General features: G+C 53.8%; 1 protein-coding gene across 6 annotated transcripts in view; it reads right to left on the bottom strand.

Annotated features, from left to right (window-relative positions):
• Cacna2d2 (calcium voltage-gated channel auxiliary subunit alpha2delta 2) overlaps positions 1–19,025 on the bottom strand; it is a 133,003-nt gene extending 113,978 nt beyond the window's left edge. For all 6 annotated transcript variants that reach the window (XM_076869034.2, XM_076869038.2, XM_076869033.2 and 3 more), the window contains exon 1: positions 18,811–19,025. In XM_076869034.2, coding sequence (XP_076725149.2) covers positions 18,811–19,025 — 215 coding nt within the window. The remainder of the gene's footprint in view (positions 1–18,810) is intronic.
• Between the last annotated feature and the right edge of the window lie 3,217 nt (positions 19,026–22,242).

Genomic DNA, 22,242 nt, shown 5'->3' with positions numbered 1-22,242 from the left:
TGAATTATTAAGGCTCATTTATGATGGGCCTGCCCAGGCCTGTGACTTCCATGCATAATTTATGGCTCCCCCAGAAGGACTGGGTGCTGGCACAGCCACTTCTTCCAGGAAGCAAGGAGAAAGAGCAGAGGAATGGCCCACCCTGGGCTTTCCTCCATTCTGTCTCTGTCACCCTGTGCCCCATGCAGGCCTCCCAGCACCTCCACCCAACCTCCTGCCTCATGGTGCTTCCTCCTGCGTAGGTGGATTCTGGTTCTTGGGGCCAGAACCCATGGGCTTGTCTCTCTCCCACTCCCCTGTCTATGCCTCAGTTTCCCATTTGTGGACCGATGAGGTTGGACCACGCGGGCGGTTTTCAAAGGGCTCTGGCAGCAGGATCATCCACCTTTTATTTTTCCAACAAAGTCCTGTGTGCAGTCCAGCATCACATTTAGTCCTGGGTTTTGATTTCCCTGCAACCACACGGAGAAAGAGCTGGAACACGGAGACAAGCAGCCACAAATGCTAAGTGATTTATAGCTCACCACACAGAGGTAGTGGGGAATCCTTTCCTGAGGTCAGAGATAAAGCTCTGGTGGCCAAGGTTCATGGGTCCCCAAGGTGCCAGCATCCGGTGTCATTGTTCATGAATTTCCCAACAGCAATGAGCAAGAAGAGTTCACAAATCAGCCAAGGCCACCTGGGGCAAAGCAAAGGGTCCCCACCAGGGCCACTGGGATAGGTATCTGCCATTTTGCTCCCCAGGCCTGGAGCCACCTGCCCCAGACAATGATAGCCGTAGACATTTTGAAGTCTGTAATAACTCAATTCCCTGGAATACACCCCATAGTCAGGCACGATGGGAACACAACCCCACCCAGACCCACTTCACAAGGGGGGCATGAGGCTGCAGCCCCTGTGTGCCCAGTCAGGTGCTGGGATGGGGGAGCATGCCCAAGCCCGGTCTCAGGGGTTGCAGAGGAGGGTTGAGGCACCTGTGGAAGTCACACCAGGTAAGCCAAGAGGGAACCCCGGGGTTTCAGCACTCCTTCCTGCCCCACACAGTAGCCGAAGCCTACCTAGAGGTGTCAGGACAGACCCTATCCACATTTCACCAATCATTCTGGTCAGGCTCTATGATTCGACGTCTCCATTTCCCTTCCTACACATCCTCCCCACCCCCAGCATGAGTCAAATCCTCGCTGAGCCACAAATAGCTGTCCTCTATATGTGTCCTGAACATGGCTTCCTGCCTTAAGGAGAACAGAGACCCCCTTAGGGTCCTTTGTTTTCCCTCAGGACAGAGGCCTCTATGGGAGCTTACAGTCCTCTGAGGGCATCCAGGTACAGAGGAAAAGTCAACCCCAAATTTCAGAACTCAACCTATTCAGGGCCAGCTTTGTCCTCTGCTCGGTCCCTCCCTTACTTGGCCAAGTCACCTCTGACAGGAAGCCTTCCTCGATTTCCCCTTCCCCTTCTCAAACTCCTGGTCCTCACCACACTTTACCAAATCTTACCTTAGGTTGGGGCTGCAGCCTGGTCCCATTACCAAGTTTTCTGAAGAGCTTAGCTTGGAGTCTGGCAGAAAACCTGGGGATAGTTTTACCCAAACATCTCCTATCAAAACCAGAATGGTGCCTGCCCTGTCTATCTCCCTCTGTAACAGGAGAGAGGCAGGGCTGGGGATGTGGCTCAAGCAGTAGAGCGCTCGCCTGGCATGCATGCGGCCCGGGTTCGATCCTCAGCACCACATACAAACATAGATGTTGTGTCCGCCAATAATTAAAAAATAAATATTAAAAAAAAATTCTCCCGCTCTCTCTTTTAAAAAAAAAAAACAAAAACAGGAGAGAGGCTAGATAGAGGGCTCTGAGTTAAGGCAGTTGAATATCAGGAAAAGGAAATGACAATACAGAGCACCTACTGTGTGCCAGGTGCTGTTTGTGTGATTTCCACTGACGTCACCCAGCACCCTTGGCCAGGAGCAAACTAATTCATGCCCACTCACCAAATGAGGACTCTGAAGCCTAAGGAGATAAAGCACCTTGCCTAGTGTTACACAGCCAGTCTAGGCTGAACCAGAATTGAAACCAGTAAAGTCTGGCCATGTCTCCAAGACCACAGTCCTTCTTACTTTCAAGGAGGATTCTATTGGCTAACACTTAGGACCAGGGTGCCGGTGAGGGCCGTACCTCGTTTATGGCTTTTTCCAATTTGGTGAAGGGAGCTGACATTCCTCTACAACAGAGACTCCCATTGCCTCTCAAGGAAGCCAAAGCTAGGCACAATGGGGAAGTCCTTCCTTAGACCCCCAGCACCATCCTGCTGGGGAGTGTTGTCTCAGCAGGGTAGAACTACCCCTGCCAGCTCCCTGAAAGGCTCCTTTCCTCCCAGAGCACCTGGGCCAGGTAGAGGGAGAAGGCCTACCTCCTCTGGGATTTGCTTCTCCATGGTGCCTGGCTTCTGAGAGCCAGCCAAGCTGCATGTGAATGCAAGTGCTCAACCCCTCTTGACCAGGCTGTTAGTTGGGTGCTCTGTGGTGAATCCCTTAGTAATGCAAATCCCCTCTGCAGACTGTGAGGGATGCACAGCTTCAATATGGAAGGAGCTTCAGGTGCCATCTCAGGGGCTCCATCTCCTGACGTTGTTAGGGGGTGGCCAGGCAGAGGAACCACCCCGTCGGATGAGTCCGTGTTGTCCTCAGGGTTGGATCCAGGAGAAGCACTGTGGCTGAATGAGCAGGGCTTATTACTGGCAAAATACTTTGCAGGTGTTTCCAACTTTCTGCAAATTCATAACTAGCTCAGTTGCTCCTCACTTATCCACTGATTCATTGATTCATTCATTCATTGACTCATTCATTCATCCATCCATCCATTCAGGGCGTTCCTGAGTACCTACTGTGAGCACTAGAGAGGGATTCAGTGGTGAGCAAGGCCGATGCAGGCCTGCCCTTGGGAGCCTGGAATTCAAGCAGGTGAACATCTGATCCAGATCGGATGATGAGTGGAGAGAAGAGGAGCCCCGTGAGACTTGGGGGACAAGATACATGGCAAGGAGCCTAACCTGGCCTAGGTTGGCCGGTTGAAGGTGACATCATGTAAGCTAGAGGGCAATCCAGATAAAGGGCATAGCCTAGACAAGGCCCATGAGTGAGCTCTACACACGTGGTGCCCCATGGGTGTGACCACACACTGACTGTGGGCACTAAAGCAGGCTGCACCCACTCAGAGGCCTGTAGAAGTCAATCTTCAAGTGCACCATGAGCAGCAAGCTCCCAGTAGTGCAAGATAAGGACATGTGGTGCAGGCAACAGGTGGTAAGCTCAGGGGTCACAAAGCAGAATTCTGTGTTTGGTCCCTGGCACCCAGCCTGGGCAGGCACAGCTCAGCCAGGACCTCTTCAGAGACATACAGCCAGCTCAGACACATTGCTATGCTGACCCCTAGTTGGCATCACTAGGGTATCTAAAACCTGCTCATCCCTGGAATGCTCTTTTCCAGTCTCCTTCAGCTCAGCTGGCTAACAGCTCTTCCTTCTAGATGTTCACACAAACAAAACCACTGTCATATCTTATCACCACCATGGCTACTGCCTTGGTCACATTCCTTCTCTGCTCCCTTGGTTCCCAATTCACTTGAGCAACAGCCAAAATCATGCTAATTGAGTGGCCCTCCCTGAATTGACCCCAGTTATCTCCTGACCTCCTCTTCTTCTCCTTTTCTCCCCTCCTCCTCTCTCTGCTCTAACCACATTCCACCCCAGGGCCTTTGCACTGACCTCTCCTTTGCTTAGAGCACCCTTCTCCCAGATACTCACGTAGCTCCCATGCTCCTCTCCTTCCAGGCTTTACCCAAATGTCTCTTTTTTGATGAAGCCTATCCTGACCCACCCATACCCCATTAAACTGCAACCTCCCCCAAGTTTCTCCTGCCCCTTCTTCATGGTATGATCACCTTCCAACACAGCATGTCCCCTGTATCATCTCCCTAGACTATTGTCTGCCTGTACTGACAGGAAGAGGATAAGCCAGGGGAGCCTTGGGCTATACTAGGATTTCTCTGGGTACAACCAGCATGGCCAAGCCCACTGATGCCCTGCCTGATGCCCAAGGACAGCCCATCCCAGGCCCTTGTTCCCCAGGGCACCTGTGCACTGACCTGTGGGCCACTCCCACCGTGGCATGTGACATGTGTTGATCAGTCCAGCTCATATGTCCTCAGGTCTAGTCTATAAGAAAGGTCTGGGGCAGGCTGCCTCTCCATTTCTCAGATGGGAAAAGCAAGGATCAGAGGAGCTGCCCATCAACTCTACACATATAATCTAACACTAGGTTCCTTGCCAGGAGAGGGGCTCAGCATGTAGCTCCCACACTTGAGGCTCTATTTGGGAACAATAAAGGGCTCACCAGGGAAGCTGGGCCCCTTGAATAAATGATCAGGGAACAAACTGGCAGAGAGAGGTTTGGTTTCCCAGGAACTGATTCCATCCATTCATTCCCTCATTCACTCCACAGACTCTAACCCAAGCACATCTCAACTGGGCCCCTCTGTCAAGCCTCCTGGCCCCAGCCTCCCAACACCTAACCTTGTCCTTGGTAATTTGTGACCTTGTCCCCAGAGTGTGGGTAGCAGCGGGTACTAAGGCTTGGCCCAACACATGGTAGAGGTTGGGGGTATTATCATTATTCCCTACCACTTCTCCCAGTTAGACAGGAGCTCCACCTGTCAGGCCCTCCTGCTGCTGGCTTGTCTAAGGGCCCACCAGTGCACAGCACTCACACACTGCAGCTCTCCTGGTATTTCCTCTCTGGTGTTCGGTGGTGAATGAATCCTTTAGCAATGCAAATCTCTTCTGTAAGGGATCCACAACTGCAGGGAGAAGTGCCACCCCAGAGGCCCCACCTCCTCTGGCATTCCCAGGGGCGTGGCCAGGCAGAGAGGAGCCACACTGCCTGGTTATTATCACCAGAATATCTTCTGAGATTAGGGCCTGGAACATAGCTGGTGCTCAAAAAACAACTACAGAACATGGGGACTATGATCCCATTTTAAAGAAAAGGTAACTGAGGCACAAAATGACCCCAACAAGGTAATAGGGGGCTGTATTTGTGATCCCTAGCTTCCTCCCCACCCAGCCCTCATCCCTGGGCTAGGCTTTCCAACACGCAGGAGGCACACACATCCAGGACAACAAAGCTCGCAGCTCCAGGTCCCTCCAGGCAGCCTGTGAAGTCCCAGCCCTTCTTCATTTTAGAGTAATGGCCTCCTCCATACGCCACCAGTCTGGAAATCACCTGTGAAATATATTTCCCTCGGCACTGGCTCAGGAACCATGTAAATCACTTGGCTTAATGGCCTCTGGGATTGTTCCCCACCACCCCCTCCCCAGCTGCTCTGCCAGAGAACTTGGGGAGTAGGGTGCATGACAGGCGGGTCTCCAGTGCTTTGGGCATGAAGGCATCCTGGGTACTGGGAGGCACTACCCAGAGGTGCGGCAATCTTGGGGACCACATCAGTAGGAAAGAGGTGAACCTGCTAGGAAAAGCAGGATCTGGGCTGGATGGATGTGCAAGGTGAGCCTCTCCTGAATCCCACCCTGCCCTTTGCCTGGTCCCCCCAACAATGGCTTATCCTCAAAGGAAGGTAGGTCAGGGTAAGGATGTGGCTCACTGGCAGAGTGCTTGCCTAGTTTGTGTGAGGCTCTGGGTTCAATCCCCAATACTGGCTTGGGGGGGCGGGGTGCGGTATTTTAGCCTGGTGCTGTGGTGCACACCTGTAATCCCAGCAACTTGGGAGGTTGAGGCAAGAGGATGGCAAGTTCAAAGCCTGCTTCAGTTACTTAGTAAGGTCATAAGCAACTTAGTGAGAGCCTGTCTCAAAATAAAAAATAAAAAGAGGTGGGAATGTGGCTCAGTGGTTAAGCCCCCCTGGGTTCAATCCCTAGTACCAAAAAAAAAAAAAAAAAAAGGAAGGTAGGTCACAACCCTGACTGGGGAAGGCTAGGGCCATGGGAATGGCTGGGGACAATGGAGGCCTAGGACAGGATGTCTCAGCACTCCTGGGATGAGGCTTGGAGCACTGGCCATGTGTGGCACTGCTACTTACTTGGCCTGGCTTTCCTTCTTCCTCATTCTGTATCTCCCCCACAGTCGGTGAGCCCACAGAGACCCAAAGCCCAGACCCAGCACACTGCTGAGGTGTAGAGAGGGGCCTCAAGTGAGAAGAGGCAGTCAGAAGGCAGGTTTTAAAAGCCTTGAGGTGGTCAGCAGGGCAAATGGAGAATGGGCAAGCATCAATGTAGAAAAACAGTCTGGAAGGAGGTGGGCAGCCTTCTCCACAAGCCAGGAGAATCTCCCTGGGACAGACCGTACACTTTGGCTCTGGCCCTATGAACAGGTATTTGGAAATAGCATGGCCAGGTACCACGTATCAGTACACGAGGCTCTCCAACCCCCTTCCCTGGGAGCGTCAGTGCCCCCTTGTTGGGCAGAGTGTGGGTACCCTGTATGTGTCCCCTAGGTCCTTAGCTTCTTACCTTGGCTCACCCAGAGGACTCCAGAAAAATGCTGATGTCTGGGCCCTGCCCCTCTCTGATGAAATAATATAGCCCCTTGGGTCCCAGAGCCACCTACACCTCCCGCCACAGGGCAGTTCTTGGAGGCAACTTCTTGCAAAAGAGCCACAGGAGGATATGTGGAAGTGGCCTTTATACTCTGGCAGCAGCCAAAAGAGGTCCAAAAAGGGCCTCATCTGAGACCATGTAAAAGCCTGCTTCAGCTTTCACAGTCAGGACCATCTTGCCCTTGTGGACACCTGTGCAGATCACGGGCTCCTGCTCAGCAAACATTTGTTGAACACTTGGTAGGCGCTGGCCAGCCAAGGACAGGTGGCCACTGTCCTCCACCCCCCACCCCTCTAGGCACACAGCCTTGAAGGGCATGCATCACAGAGACCAGTCAGCCAGGGAGCAGGGTCTACTGCAGGACAAAAAGGGAGGAAGGCTTGAAGCAGACTACGAAGCTTCTGAACCACAAGGGAGGTAAGGGAGGTTTCAAGAGACAGGGATTCATAGATAAGCACAAAAGGATAAGCAGAGATCAACTAGACCATAGGCAGACCCTGCTTTAGGCTGGTAGGGTCCTCTGCAGCCCACCCAACCTCTCTCCAGCTTCCTCCGCACTCAGTGCATAGTAGGTGCTTGTTAAGCACCTATGAAATGAGATTGCTGCCCCTGTGGACACTCAGGCCCACCCCCATCCAATCCCCCATGCCTATCAGAAGCAGCTTCTTGGGCTGTGGGTGCCATAAGCACCAGTTTACAGGGCAGAACGAGGATGACAGCTATGCAGATGGGGTGGCAAGGAAGCATCATCGGCAGCTGCAGGATCGTCACTCTGGAGGGTGCTGGGAATGCTAAGGATACTCAGGCTGGAAGGAGGGGGGCAGGGAGCTGGCCCAGACTCCCACAGTGAGCTGGATAATGCCAAGGCTAAGGCAGGGTAGGAAGAGACGAAAGAGGAAAAGCAGAGGGAGGCCCATGACCCTGCTCCACAAGCCCCTGGGGTTTCTGGGGCCCGCACAAGCTAAAGTCTGGCATAAATAATTGAACATGCTGCTTCCCTTCCACCAGGTCCCGTTGCCTGAATAATGCTAGGTACAGTCCAGTGCCTGGGGGATGAAGAGGGCAAGGGGAGAATGAGGACAGAGAGGTGGAGGAAAGGACAGTGAGTCTAGACTGCCCTTCCCCTCTACTCTGTGTGCACATGGGAGTTGGCACCACTAGCTCCCAGCAGGTCAAAAGTAGGCCGAAATCAGAGGAGGCCTGTCCTGGTTTGGGGGGCTCATGGTTATGCCCAGTAGACTCCAGCTCCATCCATTCCCTGGACCCTGGTGGCCCCAGAGAGCCCTCTATCTTTATGTGACAGGTGGAGCCTTCAGTGACCAAGGGGAACCCCAACCCAGTAGTACAACAGAGCTCAGGGCTTACCCCAATATCTGTGCCCTTGGCTGACCACTCCTGGACACTGTGACAAGCTCAGACCAGAACTGGTGCAGGGAACGGAGTCCAGAAGATACCAGGAAGGATCAGACCTCAGGTCATGAGAACATGGCCACTTTAGTGTGATCTCATCCTGTCCCTATCAGGGGAGCTGACCAATGACACTCCAGTCTCCTCCATAGAGTGCAGGTACAAATTACAGCTCCCCTATAGGCATAAGCACACTCCATCCTGCAGCTGCCCTTCCCACCAGAGGAGAAAGAAGTGTCATGGGCAGCACCTGGCAAAGTTTGGGGCCTTCCCCTTGGCCATGTCCATGGGTCACACTTCCTCAACCACAGTTGGCCAGGTCAGCTGCCCTGCTCCACAGTAATAAGACATAGCCCTCTGTCACTGTCCTCTTAGCCCATTCATGTTGTCCTGCCTTTCCATATCATCTGAGACTGTCCTGCTGCCCAGGACAGTCTCTCCTTGGCCTATCCTTCCTTTAGGCCTCTGACTAACCAAACTCAATTGGCACAGCACAGCACCTTGAGGAAGTGGCTGCTCCCTCCTCTGGGTTTGGGTCTAGGCTATGCCTCAGGTGCAGAGAGGTCCAAGGCAGTGTTCCTCTTTGGGCATCAGTTTCCCCATCTGTTACCACACAGAAATAAATCTGGCCTAACAGTTCTCATGACCCACAACCACACCCCAGGTAAGATGGGGTTGTTTACTGAGAGGAGTGGTAACGGCCCAACGCCTCCTTCTAGTCCCCCAGATATACTTCCAAGGAAGCTAGGTGTGCCACAGGCCCAGAGAGAAGGCCAGAGCCCCCACGACAAACCCTCAAGAACTTCATTGGAGAGGGACAACCCTTGCAGAGGGACATGCATGATGGAATAGCATAGAAGTGTGGGGACACCTTGCCCTATGACCAGGGACTGCCTACAGGAGGTGAGCTGCAGAAGGGCTATGTGGGGCTGTGGCTGAGTGCCCAGACCCAAGTGCAGGGTGGGAATCCTGTCTTTACCGCCTGCCATCACTTAGCCTTGCAGAGCCTCACTTTTACCTGTCTAGGAAATGGGGATATGAATGGACTGACTTCACTGGACAGCATATGTGAAATACACCCCTCAGGGCCCACCTCATAGCGATTGATGTGGATAAAACAACTACTTCCTGTTTATTCAACCATGCCCACCTCATCCTCTCCCCTCTCCTCCCACTTCTCAGCACCTCCCATCCACTTTTAGGTCTCCTGTCTGACCCTGCAGCAGCAGACAATGCCTCCCTGTCCTCCATCACTATCGCCTTCTTGCTAACAAAACCTAAGTCTGCAGAATCTCCATCTCCAGCCCCAAGGTGACCCCATCCTCAGCTCAAGGGTAAATCCTGATTAGCATGAGCCAATCACAAGACACCTTCTCCACTGCCAGTGATTGGTTTACAGCAGACACGTGACCATGTGCTAGCCAATGAGGTGTGAGGGGAACTAGCCTGGGGGCTTCTGGGCAAGGTTTCAGAGAACCCAGAGGAGCTGGGGGTGTAGCTCAGCAGCAGAGAGAGAGAGATGGGGATGGGGGTGGACCCACTCAGAGGAAACATCTCTTCTGCACCTAATGTCTGGGTCTGACATGATGCCTGGAGCTGTGGCAGCCATCTTGTTGCTATAAGGAAGTCAGCCAAGGACAGAGAGCCACACCAAAAGTGAGGCCAGACAGAGCACAGGTGTGGACTTGGTGCTCACCGACAGTCTACTTTCAGCCACCTCTGACTCCCTATCAGGAAATGACAGGCCTTGCTACGGGGAAAACCTTCATACTGGGGTAGCAGGGTGTGCACAGAAGAAGCCTCTTTACTTGGCAGCCAAATATATTCCAAGAACTCAGTTTTTGAGAAGGTGGCAGTCAGATCAATGCCTATACTCCAAGGCCTCCTGTGAAGTAGCACAAAGCTAGAGGAGGGGGGCTTGTAGATGAGGCTCATAAGGGGTAGTGAGCCAGAAGAGGGGCTGTTCAGGAAGACTCCTTCCCCAGGACTTAGGTCAGGCAGGCCAGCCTGGTGAGTGAAAACCAGAAGGTGGGGAGGCCAAAGAACGTACTAGGATCTGCAAGTAGCTCAGCCTGGCTGGAGGCTGATATTTCCAGGGTTAGTGGCCAGAGGCAGGAGCCATTCCAGGCAGGGTCTGAAATACCAGGCTGCGAAGTAGGGCTTTGCCCGCAGCAGACTTCTGGGGTGCAGGATCATAGCCGACCCTCAATGGGAGACATTGCAGCTTTCCAGAGGAGGGTTGGGGGTGTCCAAGGAGACTCCTGGCCTGAGCTCACAAAGAGGGACTGTGAAGGCCATCGATGTAATGGGGGCAAATGCTCTGCCAGCTCCTTTCCTTTTTGGGGGCAGGGCTGGGGTGGGCTGTTTATTCTTTGTTTGTTGGAATCAGTGACGGCACAGGCCTGACCTTTAAGGCTTCAAATGCAGCATTTCTGGCGGCGCCAACGGGAGGAGAACGCGGGCTGCGGAAGGAAGTTATCAAGACTCAAATGCCACGTCAGGCTGGAACTTGAGGCAGAGCAGGGACCTCTCCTTGTCTCAAGAATGCCCCAGCTCATCTGTGTCCACCCTGCCTGGTCACAAAGCTGTCCTTCCCAAAGGGACCCAGAAAGCTCTGGTGACTCTGAAACAGCACAGGAACAAGGGATATCAGCTTCAAGGTCTGGCCTGGAGAATACTAGGATTGGAGCTCTCACACGGTACTCTCTTTGCAGTTTTGCCCAAGGAGACATCAAATTGCTCCCTCATCCTGTGCCATGGGTATTTTTTTTTTTTTTTTAAGAGAATAGTTGTATGTCACAATGTGAGAAAGATAGAATGGGAGAATCACCCTTCAAGTAGTGTGTACAGAGTAACTAGGGTCGGGTACTGGGCTCTGCCGTGAGGGCAGCCAGCAGAAAGGTGGCGCCTGAAGGTTCCCTTCCCCCACCTTGGGCCTTGGTTTCCCTATCTATGAGATGGGGGCTTCTGTGGCTGTGACATGTCCTTCCCACGTGGGGAAGCATGCAGGGCCCACAGTGGTCAAAGAGGTGGTGCTGTTCAGGCTCCCTGCCCCCCCCTCCTCCTGTCTACAGGCTCCTAAGCCACTGACAGCCACTTTTTATAGAAATCTCCTCCCAAACTGCCCAGGACCTTGGGCCATCCCAGTACTGGTAAGGCACAGGCCCCGGGAATGCCTGGAAAACACAACTTACAGTTCTCTCAGACATCAAAACGCATTAGCCAGGAACTACACAGCCCCAAGGGACACAGCCCAGCATGGGGCAGTGGGACAGCAATGTTCATGAAGACTTAGTAGACAAAAATTCTTTCTTGAAAGAAAGTAGCTTCACTAGAGATGCTTTGAATAGAGAATCACGCAGGGATCATCAAGCTGAAGCGTGGACGCTCTGAATCATGCCTGCTGACTGCAAGGATGTCTTGCAGCAGGGAAGGACCCCGAACCTGCTGCAGATGCTCCAAGGGCTGCCAGTTTCCTGTCCTTCCATGTGCGAATGAGGAGCACCCACTCCAAGAGAGAGAGATATGCCAGCCCAAGGTCACACAGCAAGGGTCTCCCAGCTCTGCCTGAGCCCTGACCTCCCCGCCCACCCTCCAGACTTTCCTCACGGAAGGGCGGTTTGCAAAGATGCTTCACTTCACAAAGGACTCACGGAGCTCCTCTGAGTCCCAAGTCCTCCAGCGAATCTAAATACCATTCAATTTGCAAAAATTTGAATTACAAGGACGCAGTCTCTGTGTGTTTCCTTCGCAGACTGTCATCGCGCCAGTTGGTAGCTGATCAAACTTTCCAGCTCAGCCTTAACTCAGGCTGTTCCTGACATAAAAGTTTGCAAAACACAGGTCCTAACAACCAGGAGGCTTTATTTCCCACTGCCGGCATTTGCCCAGCGAGACCTGGCATTAACATCAAAGGCAGGTTGCGGAAGGTGGGCACTGCGAACACTTTCTGGCTGCAAAGAGATAACTGTCATGTGCCTGCCCTGCATATGCACACACAGGCACACAAGCACATGCCCACGCTTTAATTCATAAGTTCACATGTGCAGGCACCTGCGCCTGTCTATAAACATTAGCTTGCATGTATACACATGACTGCACACGTGCATATAAACAATGTGCTAGTACAAACACACATGCACACGTCTACTCATAAAGGCACACGAGTGGGCATACACATAAATGTGCACATATGTGAACACATTTCAATGCATGTGCAAAAACACGTGTGACACTTAAACATACACGCTTACACATACACACAGGCCAAGCACAGGAGGGAAGCCCCAAGCACTGGGCTCAGGTACTTGCAGGGCATGGCTAGGTGCTGGGTGCTATAGATAGATGCCTGGTACTACTCCCTGGGGTCAGGCCCATCCCTCATGACCTGTCACATCCCAACCCTATGAGGCAGCACAATTGGGAGAACCTCATTGTACAGAAGAGGGCCCAAGCCCTGGGAGAGGCTGAGCAAGTTCTCAAGGTCATGCAGTTGGTGGGAGGGGTGGCAGTCTTGGTGCATGCCAGGAGGGGACCACTCAGAAAGAACTGACCAGCAGAGAAGGAAGGCTTCAAGGTAGAGGCAAGGGCCCAAAATCCAAGAGGGGTGGGGAAGAGAAAGGCAGAGGGTGTGACTTCTCTCTCATATTCTCCTTTTCCCTTTGTTTAATGAGTGTCATTTCCAAGGTGGGGAGAGATGAAAAGATTTTCTGCGGCCCCGCCCCCTCCCTCTCTGTTAAACAATTAGGCTAATCAGAGCTCAAAGTGGGTCAGTTTGAAAAGCAACTTCGAGGGCACCCAAGGTATAGCCAAACCCTTAGGGGAGATCCAGACACCTCCCACCAAGACAGATAAGGCCAGCAGGACTTGGGCTCAGACTTCACCCCTTGCTAGAGCAGTACAGAGAGGAGTAGTAAGGGCCCCAGACCTGCCTTCTTCAAGTGCTGAATGTTATTCAGAAGGACCCTAGAAAAGAGAAAACTGAGAGAAGAGGAGCTCTACCCAAGGTCACCATCCGGTCACCCTTAACAGACGTCCCCCATCCAAGGTGGGGTCCCTGAGAGAGTGAGTGAAGAGCCTCCTCCACCTAATCCCAGGAAGACAGGGTCTCCTAGCCTGTGAGACCCCACCCTCACCAGGCTCAGTCAAAACCACCAGCAGTGGCGAAGGACAAGGGAATCAGACTAGACCAGATGAAGAAAGAAAGTCTGGTGGGGGACCAAGGTGAGGTGAGAAGGGACAAGAGGGGGGACACCAAGCCAATGACCTGAGTCCCACAGTGGCAAGGCGGGACCTGCCCACATCAAGTCAGGCTCAGACTGTGTGGGTCAAGAAGGAAAGAACCTTTAAATCCTTCGGGGAAATCTCAAGAGATGGCTGTGGAGACCTGGTAAGCCCCTAGGGGCATCTCAATCTCTGTGGTCACCCCTTTGCCTCCCCCTACCTGTTCTTGGCCACAGCAGTGCAGGAGGTTCTTCAGGTTACACAGGACAAGAGAGGAAGGGAAAGGAATAAGAGCAAAAACCACACATACACTTCCCTCTGGGAATACGAATATTGATTCTGTAGCTTCTTGTTTAGACAGTCGGCACCAGGAAAAAATAAACCTGACATGAAGAGAATCTCCCCAGGAGGCGGGAAGGAGCAGGGGAAAAGCCCCTGCCCTGACTCAAGGGCCTAAGCTCTAGTGCTCCCAGGCCCAAGGTCACTGGACCCTGGCAAATCTCAGAGTAGAGTAGGAATCAGGGCCAAAGGGGAAGAGAAATAGACCACTCCCATCCCACAGGCAACACTACTGTGCCAGACAGGGCCCAGGCCTGCTCCCAAACCTCCAGATGACCCCTGGATAGCAATAAGCCCTTGAGAATCCTAATTCCCAGGATCCCCCCCAACCCCATACAGCATGAACCCACCAAGCACCGAGAAGACCTGAGTCCTCTGAAGTCCCTGGGCCTGGCAGAACTGCGGAGAGGATCCAGCTTCAAGTTCCCATTAACAAACCCTCAGCTCCACCCCCACTCCATCACCTTTTCAGAATCATTCTGGAATCTGGATATAGAGCCCCTCTTCCCCTCTACCAAGGCTCCTTGCCAAGTAGGCTTGACCCATGATTAAAAGCCTTGGGGAGGATTGGGGCTCAGTGGCAGAGTGCTTGCCCAGAACAGGCAAGGCCCTGGGTTCAAGCTCCTGCACTAAAAAAAAAAAAAAGAAAGAAAGAAAGAAAAACAAACAAACAAAAACAAAAAATAAACACAAAAAGCCTTGGGGAGAAAAGGACAATTCTGGGCTGGGGTGCTCCCAGATGGTTCGCATGAACATGGTAGGCAGGCAAGGTGGGACCTGGCAAGGGCCACCTTGGCCAAGGAAGGTCCCTCAGGATTGCTTGAGACCCAGAGGAGGAAGAAGGGACACAACAGGAAAAGTTGCACCTGGAAGACATTGGCCCATGTTCTACATCCTATGCGTCTTTGTTTTCTCCCCAGGCTTGTATTTCCAGTGTCTCCCTTTCCTGGACCCACTACCCAGAAGTTCCCAGCCTCCTGGCAGGGCAGCTACATGTCTGTCAGAGTAGTATTCTACCAGTCCTTCCTCTAGTCGTCGCGGACTTTGTGCAGGTCTTTTCGTCTTTCTGAGTCTCAATCTCGGCATCTGTGGGATGGGCGTGACCAGGGGTACTGAGATCAAGGAGGCAATGTGAGTAAGCAGCCTGGCTTGGGTTCAGTGAGGAAAGGCCACCATTAGCTTGGCAATCTCCACCACCACAGATGAGCTGGGCTGAAGTTGCTGCTGAAGGGAGGGAAGAAAGGAGGGAGATGGTTGGTGACTGTCCTCGAGGAGCCGACATGCCACAGTCCAGAGCTGGGACAGGGGAGGCCTCTAGAAGGTATGGGTATGAGAAAAGCTTGCAGTGCTGATGGAACAGCAGGAGCAAAGCAGAGACAAGAAGGCATTTAGCCTGTGTGAACATTGTCAGAAAACTGGCAAGGGAGGACCTGTGGCACCTGAATTTGATGCTAGTATGAACAGTAGCTGTCATGGCACCCCTGCCCACCAGAGGCTACCCATCCCTATTCATTCTTCCCACCAGCCTCCTAAGGGAATCGTATTATCTCAGTTGGAGAAACTGAAATAAGGTTATCCCAGTGGAGAGGGTCAGCTCTGGAGGCCAAAGTATGAGCACACAGGGATTATACCTGACACCCTGCTCCTCCCAAGAGCTGACAGTGTCCACCCGAACACTGTCAGCTTTTGGTGCCTACCTGTACCCGGGCAGAGGAGAGAAAAAGACACTGCAGAAGGCTTACTCCATTTTTTGAGGCCAGTTTCATTCTGGGGTCAGTCTCTCCTTGAGGACGTGAGTGTGACCAGGAATCTGGAATGAGACTCGCCCTCAAACTATGAGGGGACGCATCTTAAAATGGGTCTCTTGTCTTCTCAGGGAATTGATATAGCTAGCCTGGAGGAGGCACCCAGTAAAGTCAGGATCCAGAACAGGTAACAGCAGCCAAGCATCTCCCCCAAATCCTCAACAACAGGAGGGATGCGGAGCATCTGGCAGCGCTGCATTCCAGTGACGGTAGTAGCAGCAGGCCACAAAGCCTCACCCCTCCCTCCTGCAAAAGCTGCGGCAGGTTGTTGGGAAGATGAGGGACCCAGATGTGTAATGTTGCCTCCCTCCGACAGGGAGAGCCACAGGGAGGTGGAGACAGGGGCTGGGAGACCCAGACAGACACACGTCACCCACCATTAACCATAGCTAGACTGACGCATGCCCCATCGTGGGCTTTGCTCCCTGTGTGTCCACTCAGGAGATGAGCACATAGGTACTCGGGCATTGTTAATTTGCTAGGGGTCCAAAACCCTCAGGCCCCTTCACTGCTTCCCCCCACCCACCCCCAGAGGAAGGGAAGCCCTGGCCCACACCACCACTGGAGCAGTGCTAGGCTAAAGAATGCAGCCAGGTGGGCAGCTCAAGCAGGCACTCCACCCAGCACTTAGCCAGAGAAGCCCAGGGATACCAGAGAACAGGGAACCATGACCCAACAGAGAAGACAGAAGAGACAGACAGATTAGGGTGGGCACAGATTGATGAGAGGAATAGATATGGAAGTAGGACCAAAAAAAGATGACAGACTCAAAGAAAGGGGACAGAGGAGAGAAGAGGTAAAGACACAGAGGCAAATAGCAGTGAGGAAAGCATCCCCTGCCTGAATACTGGGGTGAGCATAATTGGAAACAGGAGATGAAAGCCAGTGTGCTCTAACTCCAACCCTCCAGACACACGATTACACATATGCGCACCCGCACAATGCACACGCACCCACACACAATGCACACATGCTCGCTTCCTTCTTTGAAACCCCGATCCAGGTCCAGGTGGAATAAGAGAGAGGCCCCCTCCTTAAAGCTGAAGTCCTGTCCTCCCTCCAGCAGCAACTCCTTTGCCCTTCTCAATCTGGCGGCAGCCTTGGTCCATTTCGCCTGGTGGGCAGAGAGCCATGCTGCCAGAGCTATTATAGAAATAACAGCCAACGGACCCCGAAACCGCACTTGATTTAAACCCAGCAGCTTACAAAGCTGAGCCCATTCACACTGGCAGACACTAATGAGGAAGGAAATTACTTGACCATCCAGGGCCCTCCCCACTGAGAAGTTATCACCCCAATACCTTAAGGCTTAGGACTCCACTCCCCACCTTGGAAATCCACCTGTATCAATGTCATCCTGGCCTGGCCATGTTGACCAGCCACTCACCCCGGAGCGGGCACACCGAGCCCTCTGGTCCCAATGGCAGCCCCAGCCTTTTATGTCAGTTCAACAAAAGCCCCAACTCCAACCAGCTATGGTCATATAGGGAGGGGACCTCAAGATTCCCTTCCTTTTCTCCCTCCAAGGATCAAAAAGCATTTGCATCTGCCAGACCAGGGCAGCTGAAGGGCGCTGGCTGTCATGGCAAACCCTCCACGATGTCACACCATTAGTCACCTCCCTCTGGACCCTCAGAGCACCACAATCCCTGCCTCATCCCCACTCTCATTCCCTAATTATGGTTTGCAAGACATGTCCCAAACCCTCAAATTAGCTCCAACTATATCGACAAGAGAAGAGCGTCCAGCTGGAAATGTGCCGCTGCCATCACACCCCCCTCACCATCTTCTGGCTGGAAACAGAGAGACAGGTGTCCACTCTGGTCAGGGTCTTACTCTGGCCTTCTAGGGGAGACCCATGCAGGCCCAGCAAACATATGAACAACTGCAGGATACAGGGAAGGGAAGCGAGGTCAGGAGAGGCTGAAAAAGACGTTTACTTAAACCGTCACTCAAGGAGCTATGAAATGGGGAGGAAAAAATAACTGTGGCTTGGCTTGTGCTTGGCTTTGAACAAGAAAGAACAACAAAAATAATGTTTTTGCTCTTTTTAAATACTGCAAAGGAAAGACGATAATGCACCCATCAGCTCTGAACTTCCACACAATTCTCTTTTCTCTGTGCACTCCCCCCACCCCATACACACACAAAAAAATTCAGACATTTGACAGAGGACACGTCCGTCCGTGCGGCACCTGTAATTTGCCAACTGATCACCCGCCTGAGCACAGCCAGGCTGTGCTCGGAGAGATGACAAGACGGAGAGAGACTCACAGCAGTGCTTCTTCTGAGTTTGTTTTTTTTTTTTTTTTTTCTCATTTGGGAGAACCTACTAGCTGGAGTTGGCAGGTTCTGTAGCAGAACTAGGGGCTCCTACCCTTGGGCAGAAATGTTCTAATGACGCAGAGCCAGCCTTCCCTTTACCTAAGGCCAGACCCTTCCCCTTGGCAACCAGCAGCCCAACTCCTCATGCCCCCAACCTTAGGCCAGGACACTAAAGAAAGAGTGCAGGGACAGGTGGCTCCTCAGACTCAGGGACAGAAAACAGAAGCAGGCTGGTCACCATTCCCCAAAGGATTGTCTGGGTACTGACATATGGCTGGGGCATGGTGTCAGGAAACAGCTGCTGTCCTAAAGGCCATTCACACTGAATACCCACTCCCAGCCCAGACACATCTGGCTTAGTTTGCGGGTTCTTTGGGAGGGCAAGGAGGCTCAGAAAGACCAAGAGCACCAGCAGAGGCTGGCAGAGCCTGAGATGCTATCACACTGTTGGCAGCGCAGTGGCAGCAGCAGCAGCAGGGGCAAGCAGGGGTCCTCCCCCCCATTCACCTTCTGTCCGAACCCCAGCACCTTTACCTCCCAATTCGATCCTGAGGAACACTCCCCTCAAGGACCCCCAAGAACAGGCGACAGGAATCACCGGCAAGAAGGTGCTCACACCCTCTGCATCCAGACCCCTTCGAAAGAAAAGGCAGGTGTGGAGGTGACCCCACCTCTGACTCTAAAGCGCCAGGTTCCCACCGGGGAGAGAACGTGGGGCAGATGCGTCGCTCCAACTCTGCCGGGCAGGGGTCGCTGGCCAGCCCCCTTACCCAACCCCCAGGTTTCCTTCTCACCGGGACAGTGGCAGGAGAATCAGCTGACAGACTCGGACCCCCTCCCCATCCCGGGGCTTGGAGATCTTGCCCTGCTCCCTTTGGGGATTTGGGTGAAGCAGGGGCACCGCGGGGAAGTTTCGCGACGCAGCTAGAAGCGCCGGGACCGTGGCAGCCAGCCCTCGGGGCTTGGGGCCACCGCCCCCGGGCGCAGCGTTCCGCGGGACTCAGCGCCCCCGCTCCAAAGAGGATCGCCTGGAGGAACCAGCGCCGACTGAAGGACTAAGGGGAGCGCAGGGCTCGGTGGGGTCCCGCGGCCGGCGGAGGCCACTTACGTGTGCTGCTGTGGGAAGCTGTAGGCAGAAGCGCCGGGGGCGGCGAGCAGCAGTAGAAGCAGCAGCGGCGGCAGCAGCAGCAACAGCGGGCGCGCGGGCCCGGACGCCGGGAGCCAGGGGCCAGGGCAGGGCCGGGGGCCGCGGCCGGGCCAGGGGCACGCAGTCCGCGCCGGGCCGGGCCGAGAGGCGCCGCAGGTCCGAGCCGGCACCGCCATGTTTCCATTCAAGATGCGGCGCCGCGGGGAGGGGGGGCGGCGGTGGCGGCGGCGGCGGGGTGGGGGGGTGCAGGCGGCGGGCTGCGGGCGGCAACCGGCCTCTCCTCCTCCGCCACCTTCTCCGCGCGGGGCCTCTAGGGCTGCACCGGCCGCAGCGCCTCTGCGGGTTGCGAGCTACGATCTCCCCGCCGCGCTGGCTCCAAGCGCTCTGAGCGCCTGGCCCGGGACCTGCGCTCAAATAGCGGCCGCCGCCAACCTGCCGGCGCCGCCCTCCCCTCTCTCTTCTTCCCTCCCTCCCCCGCTCCCTGGCCGGCCCGCCCCCCTCCTCCTTTCGCCTCCCCCTCCCGTCCTCCCGGGACGGCTCGCCCCCGCCGCGGCCACGCGCCCTCCTGTGCCCGCGCGCCCCTCGTCCCCGCGCAGCCCCGAGCCTGCCCTACTGGCCCGCGCAACCGAGTGGAGTCCGGGCGCGCGCGTCCAGTGCCCCAGCCACGGTCAGAGCGTGCCGTGTGCGGCCCGGTCCCCACACCACAAGCCCAGGTGCTCCTCTCTGCCCTACCCGCAAGAAGAGTCTCCCTCCTGAGACGCAGGGTAGGGGCATATATGACCCTTCTGGGGCTCGACCTTCAACAGGCTTGAGGCCTGGTGTCACAGGTTTAATGATGGAATGGCAGGATTCAGCAGACCATAGAAGAAGGTGGCAGTGCAATCGTACCCTCAGTGACTCCAGCTACCTCGGGATTTCTCTCTGCCAGGGATTGCATGTTCAGACCCTGGCAGAAAGAAAAGGCAGGACCTCTTTTTTCCCTGAACCAGAACCTGGGTACAGTTGCACAAGTGTGGGGGGCTGAAGATGGCAGGATGCAGCCTCCTGGATTCATTTCCCTGGGCTAAGCAGGTACTATGCAGAGAGGAGCCCCAAACCCCAGTTTCCAGGGCTTGCACAGCTGCTAGTCAGACTCTTCTGGGGCCAGTGAGTGTGAGCACAACACAAACATTCCTAGAGCCCCCTAACTCTTTCTTGCTTCAGGGAAAAGGCTGGGACTGGTTTCACTTCCAACCCTCAGCTTGTGGAGTGGCCTCTCAGAGCCTCAGTTTCCTCCCTGAGAATGCTTGTGTGGGTTCTCAGCCCTATTTCCAGGATGAAGTGATAATGGGATGAATTAGTTGGTAAGCAGAAGCACTTGTAGTTGGGGGATAGTATCCCTGGGATCCTATCAAATTTCCCCCTAGAATATCACTCTGCCTGTGGATAGGATAGGAGAATGCTCCCTACTGGTGGGGCACAGAGCCTGACTCCTTTAGCATTAGCTACCCAGAAACTGCCTAACATAAAGAGTAAGGGACAGTAACTGCTGGGCAGCTTAGTTCATAGATAGATGCTCAGAAGCCTTCACCTCATGATATCTGGCTGGGTCTCACCTCATCCTCTCAAAGGTTATCTCAAGGAGGGTTGCAGTTGAGGAGGGAAGAACAGTGCTCCCTGGCATAAGGAACACAGAGGTGGTGTTAGAGGCTGGAAATAGGACTCAGGACAACCTTTATTTATTCCCTAGTCCTGGTGTGCTTCCCCCACCCCTACAAGTTAGGGCTCCATATGGGGACAGCTTCCTTCATTTCTTGGAGCTTTCCTCCCTCCTGACCTTGAGTGACACTTCAAGGGTCAGACTGAGGTTTGCCAATAGACCCCAAACCACAAAGCTCCCAAAACATTATCCCAGTAAGACAGTGCAGGGGCCAGAGGCAAATAAAGAGGGGAGGCAATTAAGGGTAAATAGGGAGTAAGAGTTTACACATCTCTGGACCTCAAATACCTGACAGTCCTGGGGTCTAGTGGACTATGGGAGATCAAGTCAGGACAGCCTTGCAGGGAGACAAGCAGAACCCTCACTGAGCCAGAGGTTTGAGTGTACCAAATACGTGCCCCTACCCACGTCCATACAGAGTAGTCCCTCCACTAGGCTGGACATGGTGGGAGAGTCCTATTATGAAGAGTCACTAAGCCTGGGCTAACCAGCCCCCTTGCCAGTCCCTCCTGGTGATACCTGTCTCCAGCATCTCTGTCCCCTTACAACTAGGTAGGACTGGCCTAAGGTGTCTCCCGGATTTGTTTGCTGAACAGATAACTTGTGTTCATGGTCCCAGGTGAAGAGCACACAGGGTGTAACTTCTCCTGAGTGCCCTGTGGGGAATGGGCACCTTCCCAAGACAAAGTCTCCAACAGCCTGATAAATGAGGGGCAGCCTGCCTATCCTTTGACATCAGGACTGTGGTGCTACCCCCAGAGAGTGCCCAGGCCATGAGGCACCTGGAGCCAGTCTGGGTATAACCGTGAACACAGGCAGTTGGGCATTTCAGTTCCAGCCTCTGCAGATGTATACCTAATTGAGGCCGCTGGCTCTGAGGGGAAGGCGGGAGATTTTGGTTGACAGGCCGTTAAAGGAAGACAAATAAGGAGGGGAGGTAATTAAGAGTAAATGGGTAGTAAGAGTTTACACATTCCAACTTTTGAGGCTCACAATATCTTTGGCCTCCTGGTGGCTGATTCCAACAACAGGTTAAGATCTTGGGAGGAGAGGGCTGGGGATGTGGCTCAAGCGGTAGCACGCTCGCCTGGCATGCGTGTGGCCTGGGTTCGATCCTCAGCACCACATACAAAGATGTGGTGTCCGCCAAAAACTAAAAAATAAATATTAAAAAAATTCTCTCTCTCTCTCTCTCTCTCTCTCTTTAAAAAAAAAAAAAAAAAAAGATCTTGGGAGGAGAGATCCAGCCTTCCCAGGAATAGTACTTCCAGGGCAGACATACTGATGGGCTAGACAGGAAAGGCCTGAGGCTACCTGCTTGGCCCCAGGTGCCTGTACAGGAAGATATGATGTAACAGGGGCAGGTAAAGCTACTGTTAGCAGAGAGGGATCTGGCTTGGCAGGAGGCTATAGGTGCTATTTCTGCATGCAGGCCGAAGGGAGGTCAGCTCAGCATCCATAAGATGGAAAGAATATTATGGGGGAACTTACTGTGAGCCAAGTAGGCCCTGGGCTTGGCCATGACTGTGGAGGGAACAGGAAGCCCATCAGGAATGCCTAGGATTCCTGGGATGGCAAGATTATCACCCCAGCATGCTCTACTTCCAAGCCTCCCCTCCTGTTATCCTTTTGCCCCTCAAGTCAGCAGGCTGGACAGCTCCTTATTCAGTGAAATCTGCCCTGCAGTTTTTTAT

The sequence above is a fragment of the Callospermophilus lateralis genome, chromosome 10, assembly GCF_048772815.1.
Source record: "Callospermophilus lateralis isolate mCalLat2 chromosome 10, mCalLat2.hap1, whole genome shotgun sequence".
NCBI lineage: Eukaryota > Metazoa > Chordata > Mammalia > Rodentia > Sciuridae > Callospermophilus > Callospermophilus lateralis.
This window is presented reverse-complemented; position numbering and strand designations above follow the sequence as displayed.